At 37.7% G+C, this 19,259-nt stretch overlaps 1 protein-coding gene across 1 annotated transcript; it reads left to right on the plus strand.

Annotated features, from left to right (window-relative positions):
• Nucleotides 1–8,382: 8,382 nt before the first annotated feature.
• On the plus strand, nucleotides 8,383–11,517 carry LOC108705721 (serine/threonine-protein kinase mig-15; the record flags this gene model as incomplete). The annotated part of the gene is given in 9 exon segments (XM_041581297.1): nucleotides 8,383–8,445; nucleotides 8,664–8,720; nucleotides 8,976–9,104; nucleotides 9,381–9,491; nucleotides 9,590–9,680; nucleotides 9,787–9,905; nucleotides 10,524–10,578; nucleotides 10,901–10,979; nucleotides 11,211–11,517. Coding segments are annotated over 9 exon segments (972 nt in total), but the record flags the coding sequence as incomplete, so codon positions are not given.
• Between the last annotated feature and the right edge of the window lie 7,742 nt (nucleotides 11,518–19,259).

Genomic DNA, 19,259 nt, shown 5'->3' on the forward strand with positions numbered 1-19,259 from the left:
TACTGTTTTATTATTACACAGAAAAAGGAAATTGATTTTTAAAAATGTAGGATTATTGGATAAAATGGAGTCTATGGGAGACGGTCTTTCCGTAATTTGGAGCTTTCTGGATAATGGGTTTCCGGATAAGGGATACCATACCTGTAATGCGTTCCCTACACTCATATACATTACATACAATAACGGGGCAGACTCTGTGATATATGACTTGTACCATTCCTTGTATGAATAATTATACATGCTGTAATGATATCATTCCCCATATTGAGAATGGATAATGAATAAACACACTCTCATCTTGCCAACAAAACCCATTGCATTTTACTCTTCAATTTATTTGAAATTAACTGAACCCAGCAACCGTTATGTAACTTGCTCATATAACTGTCCTGCCTTGGGCTGCAAGTATGATGTCATAATGCTCTGAATCTCACAGCTGTGTAAACAAACATTTGCATAATGTCATTGTGATGTCATAATGGACAAAGTCAAGGTGTCCAGCTGTAGCCCTGAGATTTCTCATTCTTGATCAGGCGACTGAGGTGAGCAGAACTCTGTGTATTTGGGAGGAAAACTTTATCAAAAATAATTCTTTTATACTGGTACTTAGTGCTCTTACAGACGGCTAATGGTGTCATGAATATTTTAGAATGTATGGCTTTATAGATCATTTTATTTTGAACTGTATTCAGAACCTGGCTTTTTTTTTACTTAAGGGATCCCAATGTAATTTGGATCTCCATGCCTTAAATCTACTAAAAATCAAATGAAACATTAATTAAACCCAATAGAATTGTTTTTCCTCAAATAAGGATGAATGATATCTTAGTTGGGATCAAATAAAATGTATGTTTTCTCATTATAAAGAAAAAAGAATCATTATCAAGTAATTGAATTCTTTGGTTAAAATGGAGTCTATGGGAGTGGCCATCAAATAATTTGGAGATTTATTATGTAAAAGTGTTTTGGGTAACGAATCCTTTACCTGTATATGTATATTAGGGATGCACAGAATCCACTATTTTGGAATTGGCCGAACCCCTGAATCCTTCGTGAAAGATTCGGGCGAATACTGAACCATAATTTTTTATGTGTAAATCAGTGAGGTGGAGGGAGAAAGAGAAAATTGTTTTACCTCCTTGTTTTGTGATGAAAAGTCACATGCTTTTAAGGATTAGGGTTTTGTGCTCTTTCCTTGATTTTTTCAATAAATCTTGATTTTTATTAGAAACTATTCCCTTTAAGTGTGGTACTAGAAAAGGATCTGTTATCCAGAATGCTCTGATTTACCAAAAGGCCAAATAATAATTATCCAAATAATGCAATTATTAAATAATAATTACCTTTTTCTGTGTAATAATAAAACAGTAACTTGTACTTGATCCCAACTAAGATATAATTAATCCTTATTGGAGGCAAAACCAGCCTATTGGGTTTATTTAATGTTTACATGATTTTCTAGTAGACTTGAAGGTCCAAATTAAAGAAAGATCCATTATCCGGAAACCCTTCGGTCCCGAGCATTCTGGATAACAGGTCCCCTAGCTGTACTATGTTACTTTGTACCTATATATTTATATATACACGTATAGGGATTATACAGCACAAAGAACACTGTATTGGGATTACTAAAGTCTTTCTTTTTATCTCCATAGAGAGAATTTCCGAGTTTCAAAGAATTTTCTGAGAACCAAAGAACTTTCCGCGATTCAAAGATTTCTGAGATTCAAAGATTTTTTCGGCGAATCAAAGACTTCTGCGAATCAAAGAATTTTCCGCGTTTCAAAGACTTTTCGGCGATTCAAAGAATTTTTATCAATCCAAAGAACTTTCATCGATCCAAACACTTTTGAGTGATTCCCACCAACATGTGGAAGGCGATTCGTAAATGCTTCTGTTTCCGCAAGGTAAGGACGTCATTTTATCTACTGTAACATGACATATTTCATTTAGTGAATAACTTCATGGAAGCAGAAACTTGTCCTCAGACTCTGTTACTGGATCATCTCTGAACTTTGTTCTGTTTGTGACCCACTGACAGTTGCTGATAGTGAACATGATGAGACAGATTGCTCACAGCTCACACTCACTGGGCCTCAATATATCTGTGTATTGTGCTACAGTCACTAGTGCTGTTTCCATTCATATATGTTATATGATTCCGCTCTAGTATAGGGAATACACTGCATTACACTTGTTTTTATACCCAATTCTTAATGATGTCATTAAATACCCAATACACATTTCTGACCCAAAAACCAAATCCTTATTTTCATATTTAGATTGCTAATATGTCCTGACTTTAAGGGGCAGATTTATCAAGGGTTGAATTTATATAAACTCCCATGAAATCAAAATTCAAGATAAAAACAACTGAAATTTTTCAAAAAAAAATTAATTTCTGCAATTTGGGTGAATGGGATCTACCCGCAAACTCGAATCAAAATCAAACTCAATTCAAGTTTTTTTCTTTGAAAAAAAATGTGATTTCAGTAAGGCGGCAAACAACTTAATTCCAGGACATCCCCCATAAAGTAAAACAGTAATTCGCCAGGTTTAAGGTGGCGAATAGTCAAATTTGAATTCTTCAAGGGCCACTACATGATCGTTTCAAAATTCAAATTAAATTGTTTTTTTAAAAAACTAGAATCAAATTTTAACTAATCCCTGGTCGAATTTCACTTAAAATAACACAAAAAGTAGAATTCAAAATTAGAATTTGAAAATTCTTTGACCCTTGATAAATCTACCCCCTTAGGGTTTGGATAAGGTTTCACCAAGTCTAAAAAATGAACTTAAGTTTGATTGAAAATGTGTTTTTTAACTTTTAAAAGAATAATGCTTAGGGATGCACCAAATCCACTATTTTGGATTCGGCTGAACCCCCAAATCGTTTGCAAAAGATTCGGCCAAATACCAAATCTGAATCCTGCAAATTAGGGGTGGGAAGGGGAAAACATTTTTACTTCCTTGTTTTGTGACACAAGTCACACAATTTCCCTCCCCACCCCTAATTTGCATATGCAAATTTGGTTTGGTTCAGCCGGTAGAAATATTGAAGGCCAAATTCTGGATTCGGTGCAACCCTAATAATGCAATATATACACACACACACATTTATATATATAGAGAGAGAGAGAGTCAGGTGTTTTATAGTTGGATTTATATCATTTATTTAATTATAGTTTTCCTATCTACTAATTGCTTTTTTGTGATAAAACCTTTTTTTTATGTCTTCCTTAGAAGAAAAAGGATAAAACCATCAGAAAATCTGTTGTGGTAAGTGTTGAAGAACTGGGCAACAAACATATGTGACACCATTTTCCTAATTATTCAAACCCTGTTTATTTCCTTGCCTATAGATTTATACCTTGATGAAACTGCACCATATACATGTTCAATTCATACTGGTCCAAAAAAAAAACCCACTGGATAAACTGGATTTCACCAGTTTATTCACATTTGACCACATCCCCCATTATTTCTCATTTGATTAATCATCATTAGTCCGTGACTTGATAACCTCGGGCACCTTCCTTACTTGTAAAGCCATTTAATAGTGACATTCAGCTACAGGATAATCCATTACCAGATCCATAGATGACACATTTCATGATGTCTTGGACCTTAGTAAAACACTTTTCTTCCTTGATCAAAGGGATAACCCCTTGGTCTTTGCATTATTATTATTATCAGAATAAATCCCTGTTCTGACCCTGCATTTATTTACTCACATTAGTTATAACTAATAAAATCATATGTTTACAAAATTAACCATACTCATTTAGTGATAACTAACAGTGAATGATAGGCCTTTAATTAAATAAAATAACACCACCTTTTTATCATTTAACCAGGAGGAACCCAACGAAATAATCTGCCTGGTAAGCAGTAAAGGAGTTGGTATCAAACAGTCTTTATGTTTTAGCTCCCCTTAAATGTTGTGTTGATTTATTATAATTATTATCATTACCGCAATTCTTTTCTCTGAGGTAATGGTTGTTTTGGGCCCCTCCCAGCCAAGTCCCAAGCCTTTTCTAAAGGGCCCAGTTCCACAAGTTTGTAGCCACATTTTTAACATGAGCGTCGTTAGCTCAGTGCTCCCCATTGGAACATATTTCCAGAGGAGACCACTGATCTAACAGTCTCTTATATCATTGCTCTTCACCAGGATAATCTGGTGATACTCATGGAAAATGTTAGAAAAGCAGTTTATTGAGCAAGTTGGTTACTATTTATGGAAACATTAACTATAACTATAATCCATTAAGCTAAAATGTGTGATATAAAGATGATTTACATCCACATATGGATCTGTACATAGAGCAGTTATAGCCCTGATCTATTTCTATTTCTATTGGATCTATTGAACCAGGTACAACCTGTTGATTCTGGAAATACTATCTGCCAATAAGTACTGAATAAATCAAAACACCAATCCCTAAATATAACACAATTATTTGCAATTCTTCTACAAAAAGCTGAGTTGATTTGATAACTTGACTTTTATCTTTTAACCAGGTACCATCAGAAAAACCAGAGCAGAAACTAGAGCTGGCTGAAACCATCTGCCAGGTAAGCACATCAGAAAGAGTGTCGTGGAGAATAAAAAAAAATCACCCTTTATTTTTTGCAGTGTAGCTTCTTTATAACACCAATAATACAGTGTTTTTTCTTTTCCTTTCTTAACCAGGAGACTCCAGAAACTCCTGATGTCAACATTGAACAGGTAAGAAGAAATGCTATGGTTGTAATATATAAAAAATGTGTAAGGAAATATGAAACTCAGATTCACCTTGGGGTGACAATTTGTTAGGTGCCACCAACTTCACCTCTGGTGAGTCTGTGCATTCAAGTGGCTGAACTTCTGCAGGGGAAGCCTGGAGCTACTTCCATCTTCAAGCTGGTGTTACTTTAGCTCTATGGTTCCCTCAGTGACCACTATGAAATAAAAAATGTTTTCATGTCCCAAACCTTTTTGAAAGGGCCCAGTTCCACAAGTTTGTAGCCACATTTTTAACATGAGCATTGGTAGCTCAGTGCTCCCCATTGGAACATATTTCCAGAGGAGACCACTGATCTAACAGTCTCTTATATCATTGCTCTTCACCTTTATAATCTGGTGATACTCATGGAAAATGTTGGGAAAGCATTTTATTGAGCAAGATGGTTACTATTAATGGAAACATGAGAGTTTAATATGATGGTTTACAAACAGTTAACTATATTCCATTAGGCCAACATATGTGATTTAAAGATGATTTACATCCACATATGGATCTGTACATAGAGCAGTTATAGCCCTGATCTATTTTCCTCTCTTAACCAGGTACAACCTGTTGAGTTCTGAATAAATCAGAACAACAATCCCCAAATATTACACAATTATTTGCACTTCTTCTTCTCCAAAAAACTTAGTTGATAACATGACTTTTATCTTTTAACCAGGAACCATCAGAAAAGCCAGAGCAGAAACTGGAGCTGGCTGTAACCATCTGCCAGGAGACTCCAGAAACTCCTGATATCAACATCGACCAGGTAAGAAGAAATGCTATGGTTGTAATATATAAAAAATATTTTGAGGAAATATTTTGTTACAGTATTGAGCTATGAAATCTTTTTTTAAAAATCGTTTTTTTTTTGTCTTAAACAGGAGGAACAACAAGTGGAGCAGGAACAAGATCTGATAGATGATAGCAGCCCCTGCCACTCCCAGGTAAGAAGGACATAACCAATGGGTAACAAAGATTTATTTTGTAATAATGTCCGCAGGTTGAACATATAAAATAACATTTTGAAAACCTTTTTTTTTCAGGAAGAACAACAAGTTGAAGAACAACAAGTGGAAGAACAACAAGTGAAGCAGGAGCAAGATGATTGCAGCCCCTGTCACTCCCAGGTAAGACAGACATAACCAATGGGTAACAAAGATTTATTTTTTAATAATGTCCGCGGGTTGAACTTATAAAATAACATTTACAAAATCTTTTTTTCCCTTTTCTTAAACAGGAACAACAACAAGTGGAGCAGGAGCAAGATCTTATCGCTGATAGCAGCCCCTGCCACTCCCAGGTAAGACGGACATAACCAATGAGTAATAAAGATTTATTTTGTAATAATGTCTGTGGGTTGAACTTATAAAATAATATTTACAAAATCTTTTTTTCCCTTTTCTTAAACAGGAACAACAACAAGTGGAGCAGGAGCAAGATCTTATAGCTGATAGCAGCCCCTGCCACTCCCAGGTAAGACGGACATAACCAATGGGTAACAAAGATTTATTTTTTAAAATAATGTCCGCGGGTTGAACTTATAAAATAACATTTTCAAAATCTTTTTTTCCCTTTTCTTAAACAGGAACAACAACAAGTGGAGCAGGAGCAAGATCTTATAGCTGATAGCAGCCCCTGCCTCTCCCAGGTAAGAAGGACATAACCAATTTGTAACAAAGATTTATTATGTAATAATGCCCGCGGTTTGAACTTGTAAATTAACATTTTCAAAACCTTTTTTTTTTTCAGGAAGAACAAGTGGAAGAACAACAAGTGGAGCAGGAGCAAGATCTGATATCTGACAGCAGCCCCTGCCACTCCCTGGTAAGAAGGACATAACCAATGAGTAGCAAAGATTTATTTTATAATAATGTCCGCGGGTTGAACTTATAAAATAAAATTTTCTCTGTTAATTAGGAAACCATCGAAAGACTTGAAGAGCCCCAATGTGACAACTATGAGGTAACCAACAATGAATTTTTCAGTGGCCCCAATGTATTTAAAAGAACATAGTTATATGCTTCATGAATACCGTATATACTCGAGTATAAGCCGAGTTTTTCAGCCCTCAAAATATGCTGAAAAACTCAACCTCGGCTTATACTCAGGTCAAGCGCAAAAATGGTCGCCGGTGTCTAAGAATAGTCGCGATGTCTAAGAATAGTCGCCGGCGCCTAAGAATAGTCACAGGCTTCCAAGAATAGTCGCCGGCATCCAAGAATAGTCTCCAAGAATATTCGCCGGCGTCAAAGAATGGTCGCCGGCATCCAAAAACGAGACGCCGGCACCTCCAATGGGAGCAGAAACCCTCAATTTTTTTGATTGAAACTTACCAGAAGCTGCTGCATTTCTCACCCTAGGCTTATACTCGAGTCAATAAGCTTTCCCAGTTTTTGGAGGTAAAATTAGGTACCTCGGCTTATACTCGGGACGGCATATACTCGAATATATACGGTAATCTCTATCCCAATAACTATTTACCGTAATTTATTACCAGCATAGGTGATAAGTTGCCTATTCCAACCAATCACCATCTGTTATAAAAAATAGAAATGAAAATGTACAGGTTGTGTTGACTTTTACTGGCAATGCCCTGGTAACATTGTTCCTTATAGGCCTCTTACTATTATTATAATCATTACCAAAGTCTTTTTTGATAAGCAAGGGTTACTATGTTGGATATTTAGTCTGGCTCTTTCTAATGGGGCACTCTCCACAATTTTCAGCCATTTTTTTTAAACATGAGCTCTGTTAGCTTGATGCTTTCCCATTACAACATCATCATATTCCCAGGGGAGAGTGCTGAACTAACTGCCTGTTTTACCATTGCTCTTAACCAGGGTAATCTGTTGGCTCTTTCAATATCATCTGCCAAGTAATTACCGAATAATTACAAATAAAACACCAATCCCTAAATATTACATATACATTTTTTGCGCTTCTTCTTTAAAATGCTGTTGAGTTGATTTGATAACTTGACTTTTATCTCTTAACCAGGAACCATCAGAAACCCCTGACGATACCAACTGCCAGGAAAAACAAAAGCAAGAGCTGGATCTGGGCATGAACAACTGCCAGGTAAGAATAGGAGAGGAAGAGTAGGGGCAAATAAAAATCAACCTATATTTTATGCAAGATTGCATTTTAGCTTCTTTAAATGAGACCTGATACATTTCCCAACACCTTTTTCGTCTCATTTCTTAACTAGTCTCCAAAACCACCTGACGCTAACATTTGTCAGGTAAACAAAAAATCATCTGGTCTCAATAGAACAAAAATGGACTTTGCATTTAAGCACCCGCTAAAATTATAATTTTAGCACTTCCCAAAAACAATTGATCTGAGAAAACTTTTTTTGTCTTCCCCAGGAGAATCAGCTTGAAGTAAAGTTCTCGGTAAGCAGCTTTTAAACTGTATTTTGGAACACTAAACAACGCAAAAGCACAGCAAATGGTTTGACTTAAATATTCCAGCCCTCAGCCTTCTCCCCTAATACACCAGTCCCCAGCTCCCCTACACCTCCTGTTCTTCTCACATATTGGAAAGGTTGCACTATATTAATTCAGTTTTGTATTTATCATGTTTTTAATACAATGTTATGTTTTAGACGCCCAGGACATATCTGCAAATCCTGGAGCCAACAGGACAGGACAGCTACGGGATGAATTATACCGTAAGATATTTTATGGCTTAACTTGTGTCATGGTTTTGGGTAATTCTGTTGATTCTGCCGATTGGTTGTTCCCTCTAGAGTTTTTATCCCTTCTGTGTTTTCCTTGTGCTTCTGAATCTGCCAATAAACCTTCCCATATCCACCCAGTATGTGTGTTTGCTTTCCCTAATGTTCCGACACAGTAATGATCAGAGATTCATCGGCTACTTTTGTTGCAGGGTTGGCACCGTAAAGAACAACTGGATGTGTCCGTGACCATCGTAAAGGACATAGAGGTAATGAGTCTTGATAATAATAATTATTAGATACAAATAAACTTTTTTTATACCTGATTTTTAGTAGAAGGAGAACTTGTATGGAAAAATATATGGGATTTAAGAAATAAGAACAGAGAGAGGCAAACATATTGTGCAATTCTCATGTAGGGATATTACAAAACTGTCATTTTTCAGAACTACAAGTTAGGCTGGGGTATTGGAAATTGTAATTGTATCCATTGTATTGACTTTGCATCTTTTGTTTGAAACTAGAAGAGAAAAGACATCCTTCAAGAAGTGGAAGTCCTTGAACTTATCAGAGGCCACGAAAATGTCATTGGCTACTATGGGGCTTATTACCAACGTGCCTCTGTAAAGAAGCCCCACTATGAAGGACTGTGGGTAAGGAAGTGTTTATTCAGGTTACAATTTATGCACCAACATGCCAATGAACAGCTATAATACAAGCAAAAATTTTGGATGCAAATATTATTCAGTTTGGTAAGAAAGAGTCACGGTGCATGTGGATCACTTTGTTCTCAGTTGCACCTGATATTGTAGTTACACCCAGAATGCTTGTGTAGGTCTATTTCTGACTCACATCCACACAGCCTTTCCCCAGACTTCCTAATATAATTATAGACCACACAAATTTATGTGTCAAACTTTCTTTTCTAGATTTCTATGGAGCGTTGGAATGGTGTAGCGGTGGAAGATCTAATCTACACCAGTGAGCAGTACTCCTTGCATGAAAGCTGGATAGCGTACATCTGCAAGGAGGTATTAAAGGTATGTCTCATGTGATCCTCCTTGGCACTTTTCTGGCTAAATCTCGTTCAATTAAGAGCATAAAAAATATTAATATATTTGCTTTATTCATTTCCCAGGGCCTCTGTCATCTGGAAAACAAAAAGGTCATCCATCACGACCTGCGGCCCCAGAACATTATCCTGACAACATCGGCAGATGTAAAGATCAGTAAGTGATGCTTAGAATCTGAAAAAAAAACGGATTTATCCATGTTTTTTATTGGATATATTTATAAATGAATATTACAATTCCTGCTTTTGTTATACAATTTCAGGTGATTTCAGCTCTGCCACCATCGGGGAAATGAGTCACAGTACGTCTGGGCGGATTCCATACCTGGCGCCAGAAGTACTGGCCAATTTTGGCAAGAAGACCATATGGTATAACTCTAAGGTATTGTGATATCTTCTCTCTCACTTTATATATAATGTATGGAGCTTACACGCGGTGCACTGCATGGACTTTTTCACTCACTTCACATGCCCCTCTCATAACAGTGAATCCAAAGCTGTAAAGTGGTTTCTGTGACATGAGAGGGAGAAGCGAAGAGAGAAATTCTCAAATCTGAGTGCAGTGCACAGGAGTATTAGAAACCAACTCCACTTGACTCTTTATGGGGTTTTCCAGCTCAGCCTGGGGTCATTCTTTAGTGATGACAGTCACATCACTTTACTCCTTCAAATGTTTTATATTAGTACAAAGGTCAGGTTTTGTATTGTACAGTGAAACCTTAATTTCACACCCTTTGATTTTATTTCCCACATTTTACACATTTTTGTGTGCGGCCCCACTTTTATATGATGTATAATGAATTCCCCTGATTTTCAACTTTCCTGGATTTTACACCATTTTTTTCTAGCCCCCTGTAATACATAAAATGGGAGATCTACTGTATTTTGTTACTGTGCATTCCAAATAGATAGAAAAAGGATTTTGAATACTAGAATATTGTATATGCCCTGTGTATTTTCTTATCTAATATTTGCCTTTTTCTTATGTTTTAATACCTAGGCTGACATATGGTCCTTGGGAATATCAGCACTTCAAATGGCGGAAGGCTATTACCGTAAGTAAACCCCAGTGGGACTGTACGTTAGTACATAAAGAACTGTTTGTAGAAAAGTTAGAGGGCATTTACTGTATGTGTCATGCTGTAACACTGAATATTGTTAAATATTAAAAACTAAGGGCAGAATTACAAAAATTTTAATTTTCCAGTTTGTGAATCCGTTATTTTTTCAGTGTGCTGGCAATCGAGAAAGAAAAATAAAATTTAGTTAATTTGAGTTTTTACAAAATTAGAAAAGGTTTGAATTTGAGTAAATCGCCCTCCAACTGTTGTGATTGTCAGTCATTATGTTCTTATGTTGTATTCTCTTACATCCTAGCATTCAGCAGATTTCCCCAGCAAAAACTCATGAAACGCATCATGCACGGACCTGCGCCAGTATTATTGTGGGACAAATGGTGAGTCATTTCAACTGAAACAGGAAAAGAGGGAGAGGTATTGAGGGTGGGGAAATAAAGGGGAGATGGGTGGGAAATGAAAAGGTAATGAGGGGAGGGGGTGGGAATATTAAATGTGGGGAAACAAGCAGGGGATTAGCTTTGGTGAGGGGTATATTAAGGTATTCAGGGCACATGGTTGTTTATTTAACATAAACATTTTTAATTTTGGCTTCTGTTTCTTTTTTCCAGGAGCGACAACTTCCATTCATTCGTCGGCCAATGCCTCCAGAAAGATCCAGCTTGGAGGCCGTCTGCCGGAAAGCTCTTATCACACCCCTTCATTTGTAAGATCTTTAATGAAAGGGGTGTGAAGAGCAATATCAAATGGCACCTGCAGTGAGAGGTAAGGGAACTGCTCATTCTCATTACAATTCACTTGATGTACAGACCATATCCACCTACTGCTCTTATTCTTACTATAGTCTCCGGCTTTACTACATATATTATAATTCTGTAACTAATGCCGCCCATTATATAAGGCTGAGATTGTATTAGGGCAGAGGTCACTGAACGAGGCCACATCTATAGAGAAATGTTATTATTAGTTGTAGTAGTTGACCTTTAAATTAGCAGCAATGGGAATGGGATATAAATAATAGTAAATACACATAGAAAGAGAATTGCAGAATTCTTATACAGACAACCCTTCTCCATGGCTAATACTGAGTATTCTCTCCTTAGGACTGAAGCACTGAAGTTCCAGAACATCATAGCAGCCATCGGGGGAGGGACGGGGGCACAACTGCAGGGCCCTTATGTCATCTTTGGGCCCCGCAGACTTGGGGCATGTTTACTAACATTGGAGATAAATATCTGGAGAGATTTCCGGAGATATTGCCCATGACAACCAATGTTAAACATGCCCCTTGGTCCCGATGGCGCTAATTGACAACAGCGACTGATTGACATCAATATGATCTTGTACATAATAAAAAACAATAAACATCTTAAAATAACATTGATCTCTGTTGTATTTTTTTAATAGGGAGACATCCCTAATAACCTCCAATCCCACTGTTGGCTCATATCCATGTTCCTTTAAATGACTTGTTAGGGAAGAGGGCATAGCCCACATCTACCTCAACAAAATCCCATAAACAGTCTTTCTGTGCTGGTTTTATTAATCCTGTTCCTGCTGGTAATTCCCATGTTCTCTTCATTTTATCTTGGTAGTCTTCCATTAATATCTATTCTTCCAGCAAGCAAATAGTGGCTAATACCATTATTAATGCTACAAGCACTGGTGCAGTGTGCCAGGCTAAATGTCTGTAATGTTAGAATCCTTCTAGTTGTAGTTGTAATATTGGTGTTTAGGTGCATCTCTGGTCATTTTTGCTTTCTGGAGATTTGCTTTCAGAAAGAGCCAGCACTTTAGAATGGATCTGCTTTCTGGCAGGCTGTTGTTTTTCCTACTCAATGTAACTAAAGGAGTCTCAGTGGGACCTGGATGTTTACTATTGTTGTTCTTATATCTACCAGGGAGCTGTTATCTGATCACCTTCCCATTGTTAGGCTGCTGGGGGGGATAATGGATGGGGATGATATCTCTCGAACTTGCATTACAGCAGTAAAGAGAGACTGCAATTTATCAGAGTGCAAGTCCCATGACTGAGGGCACTTGGGAAATTGACAATATGCCTAGCCCCATGTCATTTCAACATGAAAAATGGATTTTAGTGCAGAAGTCTGTTGGAGCAGCACTATTAACTGATGTGTTTTGTAAAAACTATGTTTTCCAATGACAGTATTGATTCAATATAAAAAAAAGTAATAACATTATAGACGAGGTTAAATAAAAAGTGGTCAACGAATTCAACCTTTTATGTGTAAGTGAAACCTGATTAACTGCTAGTTGATCCAGAGGAAGGCAAGAAATCTTATTAACTTTTTATTTTCTCACTCTCTAAAAATCTACCCAACCCCTTCTTGAAGCTTTATAATGTATCTGCCAGGGAAGGAATTCCACAGCTCTCACTGTAAAAACAACTTTTCTGCAGCCTTAGATTAAACTTTCTAATTTAAATAGATGCCCTTCTTCTCATCTTATAGATCACTCTTTTAAGGGATTGCCTCTTATTGTACCCTGGGAGGAGGTCATCTTTGAGATGGGTGGGTTCTGTATAGTGGTTTATTAGAAGGTAAGTACACCCCCTTGTTTAACATGAGTGTAATGTAAGTGAAATGCTATTGTGCTCATTCTTAAATCAATAAAAAAGCTGTGGTCTTTATTTCTTTATCTAAAAAGGGCATATGGGAAAAAAGCTACTCCATGTTTGATGCTTGCATGGTAGTTAATTTGATTATTACACAACCCCATCATTTCACCCTTTGCTATGACTGTTTTGTTAGCAGATTATCTGTGCACTCCTAACCTAATTCCCATACTATGTAAGGAGTCAATATGGAGAAGCTTCAGTTTCCCTGTTGCACTGTTTAGCACAATAAATGAGAAAATCCATATGTATAATGACTGATGTCCAAGATACTAGGGCTAATTTATAAACAGCAGGAATATTATAACTTCAGCAGTAACCCATGGCTACCCAGTAAATGGCTGAAAAAAGTCAGTCAGCGGTTGGTTGCTATGGGTGATTGGCGTGTACCTCATATATTGTATATAACTAGAATACATCATCGAAAAAAAGGTCACGGGTTATTTAGGAGCAGATCTAACGGACACACAATTGACTGCTCTGTAACACCCAGAGTGCAACTTGAATTAAAGAACATGCACTTTGCTAATAGTTTTGATTCAATGTAATAAAGCTGTGATGCTCTCATTTATTTGAAGCTACTACTTGGATTCACTGACCCCAAATGAAAGTATACAGCTTTGGGGGAATCTATGATCCCCCTGAATAGGTAGACAGGCCAGAGCACTGACCACTGGTACATAAAGGTACACAGAGGGTACATAAAACTAGGGATGCACCGAATCCACTATTTTGGATTCTGGCAATCCCTGAATCCTTTGCAAAAGATTCTGTGATTACCGAATCAGAATCCTAATTTGCATATGCCAATTAGGAGTGGAAAGGGGAAACATTTTTACTTCCTTTCGTAACAAAAAGTCCCTTGATTTTCCTCCCCACCCCTAATTTGCATGCAAATTAGGATTCGGATTCAGTTCGGCCGGGCAGAAGAATTCGGCCAAATCCTTCTGAAAAAAGCCGAATCCTTCTGAATAAAAGCCGAATCCTGGCTGAAACACGAACCGAATCCTGGATTCGGTTCATTCCTCCATAAAACTGATCCCAGCTAGGGTATTGGGTATTAGTTTAAACATTTTTTGCATTACAGGTATGATATCTATTATCTGGAATGGTTGGCACCTGGGGTTTACCATATCAGGAGTATTTTTGAAATTAGGATCTCAGTACATTTATACAACTAAAAAGATTGACTATGTGGCAGGCAATACCATTTACTGACTACCTTATGGGTTCATATTGTTTTCTTACCATCAAGTACAAGGAAATGTCTTATCATTAAAGAACAAAATGAAATCATTTATAAAAATGTTTGAATTTATTTGCTTTCTTACTTGATAGACTCTATGGGGCAAATTCACTAAAGGGCGAAGTGACTAACGTTAGCGAACATTCGCCAGCGAGACGTAATTTTGGTACTTCGCACTCTTACTACAGGCGAAGTTTCGCTCTGGCAAAAGAGTGTTACTTCGCAAATTCACTAAGATGCGCCTTTTACTCAACGTTACCTGTTCCGCCAGACTTGCCTTCACCAGCTCAGACCAGGCGAAGTGGCTTCTTCAATTTTTAGTTGAAAAATTTTCCAAGTGCCAAAAAACTATGGCGTCTTACTTTTTCAGTGTAATAGGCTGCAAAAGTCTGTAAAAAGTTTTTTGGGTACCTGGGCTCCCCCATATATTTACTAACATATAAACTATACACTGGGCTCATGTGTAGGGCATTATAACAACTCTATTTAATTTTATTAAGGTCTCCTGGACTTGTGTAATGTAATGTATTTGCTGCAACATATACGTCTATTCAACTTAACTTCCCACCATATGCAAATTAGCCAATGCTAGCGCAACTTTGCTTAAAGCTATCTAATGTATCAGCCTGTACCACTGATTCAGGGAGAGAATTTCACAGCGTTCACTATAACAAACCCCTTCCCAATATGTAGGAGGAACCTCTTTTCTTCTAAATGGAATGAGTGACCTTGTGTCAGCTGGAAAAACCTACTGGTAAATAAAGCATTAGAGAGATTATTATATGATCCCCTTGTATATTTATACATAGTTATCATATCACCCCTTAAGCACCTCTTCCCTTAAACTGTACGGCATATTCTAGATGGGGCCTTACAAGTGCTCTATACAGTGGAACAATGACCCCCTCCTCCCGTGACTCTATGCCCCTTTTAATACAGCTCAAGACCTTATTTGCCCTTGATGCTGCTGACTGGCATTGCTTGCTACAGCCAAGTTTATCATCTACAAGGACTCCAAGGTCCTTTTCCATAATGGATTTGCCTAGTGCAATCCCATTAAGGGTATAAGTGGATATTGTTACATCCCAGGTGCATGACTTTACATTTATCAGCATTGAATCTCATTTGCCACTTAGCTGCCCAGATTGACAGTTTGTCAAGATCCTGTTGCAAGGATGTCACATCCTGGATGGAATTAATTGGGCTGGATAGTTTTGTGTCATCTGCAAACACTGATACATTACTTACAATACCCTCCCCTAAATTCATTAAGGATTAATTATATCTTAGTTTAGATTAAGTACAAGTTACAGTTTTATTATTGCAGAGAATAAGCAAATTATTTTTAAAGATTTGGATTAAATGGAGTCTATAGGAGATGGCTTTTCCATAATTTGTAGCTTTCTGGATAACAGGTTTCCAGATAATGGATCCCATACCAGTAATTTAGAACTTTCTGGATAGCAGATTTCAGATAAGGCTATATGTATATATATATATATATATATATATATATATATTATCAGTTCCAAAGGTGCCAGCTAAAGAAATATAATAATATAAATATCTGCACAACGTGCGACACTCATGGGATCATCTTGGATGCAAACATTTTTTTGTTTATTCCACTCAATGTTTCGATCCCTCACGGGATCTTTGTCTGGAGATTACAGGCAAACAACTAGAAAACCACAGCCGTTTAATGTCGCCAAAACCTGTTTCTAAGCAACCACCGTTCCGTGTGTATAGTACGCGTGAAGCAACATAGAACTGTGCGGGAAGTAAGGGGAGTGCACAGAACATGTAGAGAGAGTATTAGTGTATCAGCTAGAAGTAAGAAAAACAGATTTGGGGATCAGAAAAAGAGTTAAGTGAATATAGGTTGCCACCATGATAGAGTATAGCTACCCCTAGGGCCGGAACCCCTTGTCCAATCAGACATATTAATTGTCCAATAAGGGGACAGTATAGAGGTGGGTGTGCATCTCAGCGCACTAGAGCTGTCTTGCACCGTCTCTGCAGATACCGAATGCTGCTGGGGCAACCGGCGTAAACCTTTGTAGTGTTACAAGTCACTTAGTGCTGCTCTGGCTAAGCGCGTCCGGCCATTTAACATACAGATTGCGCTGGGGACTCCCAGCTCTCCTAATTTTTTCCAGGTTCAGGGGGGCCAACGGAACGCGGTAGTGCCTGCTACACATAATGCTGTTATGAGTTACTCACCCACCACTATACTGTCCTCTGACTGGACAATTAATATGTTGTTGTGGTTCCAATTGGACAAGGGGTACAGCCCTAGGGGTAGATATGCTCTGGCACGGTGGCAACCTATCTTCACTTAACTCTTTTTCTGATCCCCAAATCTGTTCTTCTTACTTCTAGCTGATACACTAATACTCTCTCTACATGTTCTGTGCACTCCCCTTACTTCCCACACAGTTCTATGTTGCTCTTCACGTACTATATACATGGAACAATGGTTGCTTAGCAACACGTTTTGGCGCCATTGAATGGCCTGTGGGTTTAAATTCTGGGGTGGATGTGGTTTTCTGGTTGTTTGCCTGTAATATCCAGATGAAGATCCCCATGAGGGATCGAAACTTTTGAGTGGAATAAACAAGAATGCAAATATATATATATATATATATATTTTAAGTTGCATCAATAGGTGCAGCAGACCTGCAACAAAAGAATCACGGGTGAATGTCAATTTATAATCAAGCAGCAGAAGCACTCAGAGCATGGCTGCGGTGATTCTGGAATTGTGGGCAAAACTCAGAATTGTGGATAAAAACATGTTGATTTGAGTTTCAAAATGTAATTTCTCTGTCGTCTTAGGGGGACACAGGGAACCATGGGGTTAAGCTCCATCCTCCAGGAGGCAGGACACTTGAAATTAATTAATTAAGGGGCGTTCCCTTCAGGCTTTACCCCCTACACTGTACCTTCCTATTCAGTTTTTTAAGTGTCCTGCTCCCGGGAGGTTGGACCGACGTGTGATTCCACGTTCAGCCCATGGCTGATACCCGGGGTGAGGCCTGAAAGCAGGGTTACCTGTCTTTTAATAGGAAGCCCCCTACGAGGTGAAACGCACCGGGGTCACTCTCTAGCTATTGCTATATCGACCACCCAGACGTTGCCTGCACTGACTGATTCAGGGCAGAAGGTTTGGCCGGTGTGGGGTCTAGAGCTGGAGGCACCATTATCATTTTTAAAAACCCAGAAAGTTTTATTTCAATCTTATAACAATACAAAAACTACAATTGCAATCACACAACCACCCATATTTAAAGCAACTATACAAACACCTTACTATTGTCTTGGTCACTTGCTCTGATCGTCGGTTTGCTTTTTATTTTACCTTTTGCCTTTAGTGTTGCTTATTCTTCATTCCAAAAACAGCCCTTTTTTTAAAGGTGGTTCACCTTTGAATTACCTTTTATGGAGTTATTTAATAAATGATTTCATTATTCTATTTAAAAAGAATACAAGCAAATTCCCATGTCTGATTTTACCTTATTTATTAATAAAATAACTCAAATTAATCGGATTGGAAAAAAGCTCGATAATGTGATTTTAAGTGAATAGCCCCCTTTTTACCAAAATTGTAAAATAATTAAAAATAATGTGCTTTCTGGCAATGGTGCAGAATTGGAGATTTAGGGGCAGATTTATCAAGTGTCAAAGTAAAAACTCAAATTCAAAAAAATCTAATTTCCAAGCTATTTTTTGATTTTTTTGCCCAGCGAACAGTCCAAATTCTATATGAATGTGAAAAAGATTCAAAGATGTGAATATTACAATTTATCATGTACTGTGTATTTAAAAAAATCAATTTCGACCATTCGGCATCTAAACCATGGCGAATTGCTGTTTTAACCTATGGGGTCCTCCTAGAACCAATCTGGAGTCAATTGGTGGACTTTGAATGTGCTATTCCTTCAAATCGTACGATTCGAATTTGGCCGAATACGGACCTATTCGATTGCAAATGGTCCTATTTGACCAAAAAACAACTTTGACTTAATGTTGGTTGGGCTTTTTGAATTTGAATTTCAAAATGTTTTCAATTCGAAATTCGACCCTTAATGTATATTCCCCATCATGTAGTTGCGTTAATAGTAAAGAAACTAGAGAAACTATTCACACGCACCAGAATGAAAAGGGAAAGTGCTGCCAGAGAGACAATTATCTTTGTTTTAAAAAACAAGATGACTTCGCTCACAGCGCAACTCCAGGGCGCTGAACGCTGGTGAAGTTACGCTAGTGTTACTGCACCAAGTGAAGCAAAGTTGCGCTAGCATTGCCTAATTTGCATACGGAGGGAAGTTAAAGTTAAATGGACATATATGTTGCAGCAAATACAATGCACTACACAAGGCCGGGAAACCTTAATAAAATAAAATAAAGTTGTTATATTGCCCTACACATGAGCCCAGTGTATAGTTTATGTGCCATCTGTTAGGAAATGTAGGGAGGAAGCCGGGTACCCAAAAAAACTTTTACCCTCTTTTGCAGCCTATCACCCTTAAAAACTGAAAAATCATCAGCTTTTTTGGGACTTGAGGAAGTCCTATCTACTCTATTGCACTTCGCCTGGTCTGAGGTGGTGAAGGCAAGTCTGGCGCAAGAGGTAACGTTCAGTAAAATCCGCATCTTAATAAATTTGGGTAGTTATGTCCATTTGCCAGAGCCCAAAAAAATCTCTCGAGGTCCTGTATAAGTCAAGGGGGAAGGTCTCGGTGTCTGCGCTGATGTCCGTACCAATATCTGATTAGT

This window comes from Xenopus laevis, chromosome 2L, assembly GCF_017654675.1.
Source record: "Xenopus laevis strain J_2021 chromosome 2L, Xenopus_laevis_v10.1, whole genome shotgun sequence".
Taxonomy (NCBI): Eukaryota; Metazoa; Chordata; class Amphibia; order Anura; family Pipidae; genus Xenopus; species Xenopus laevis.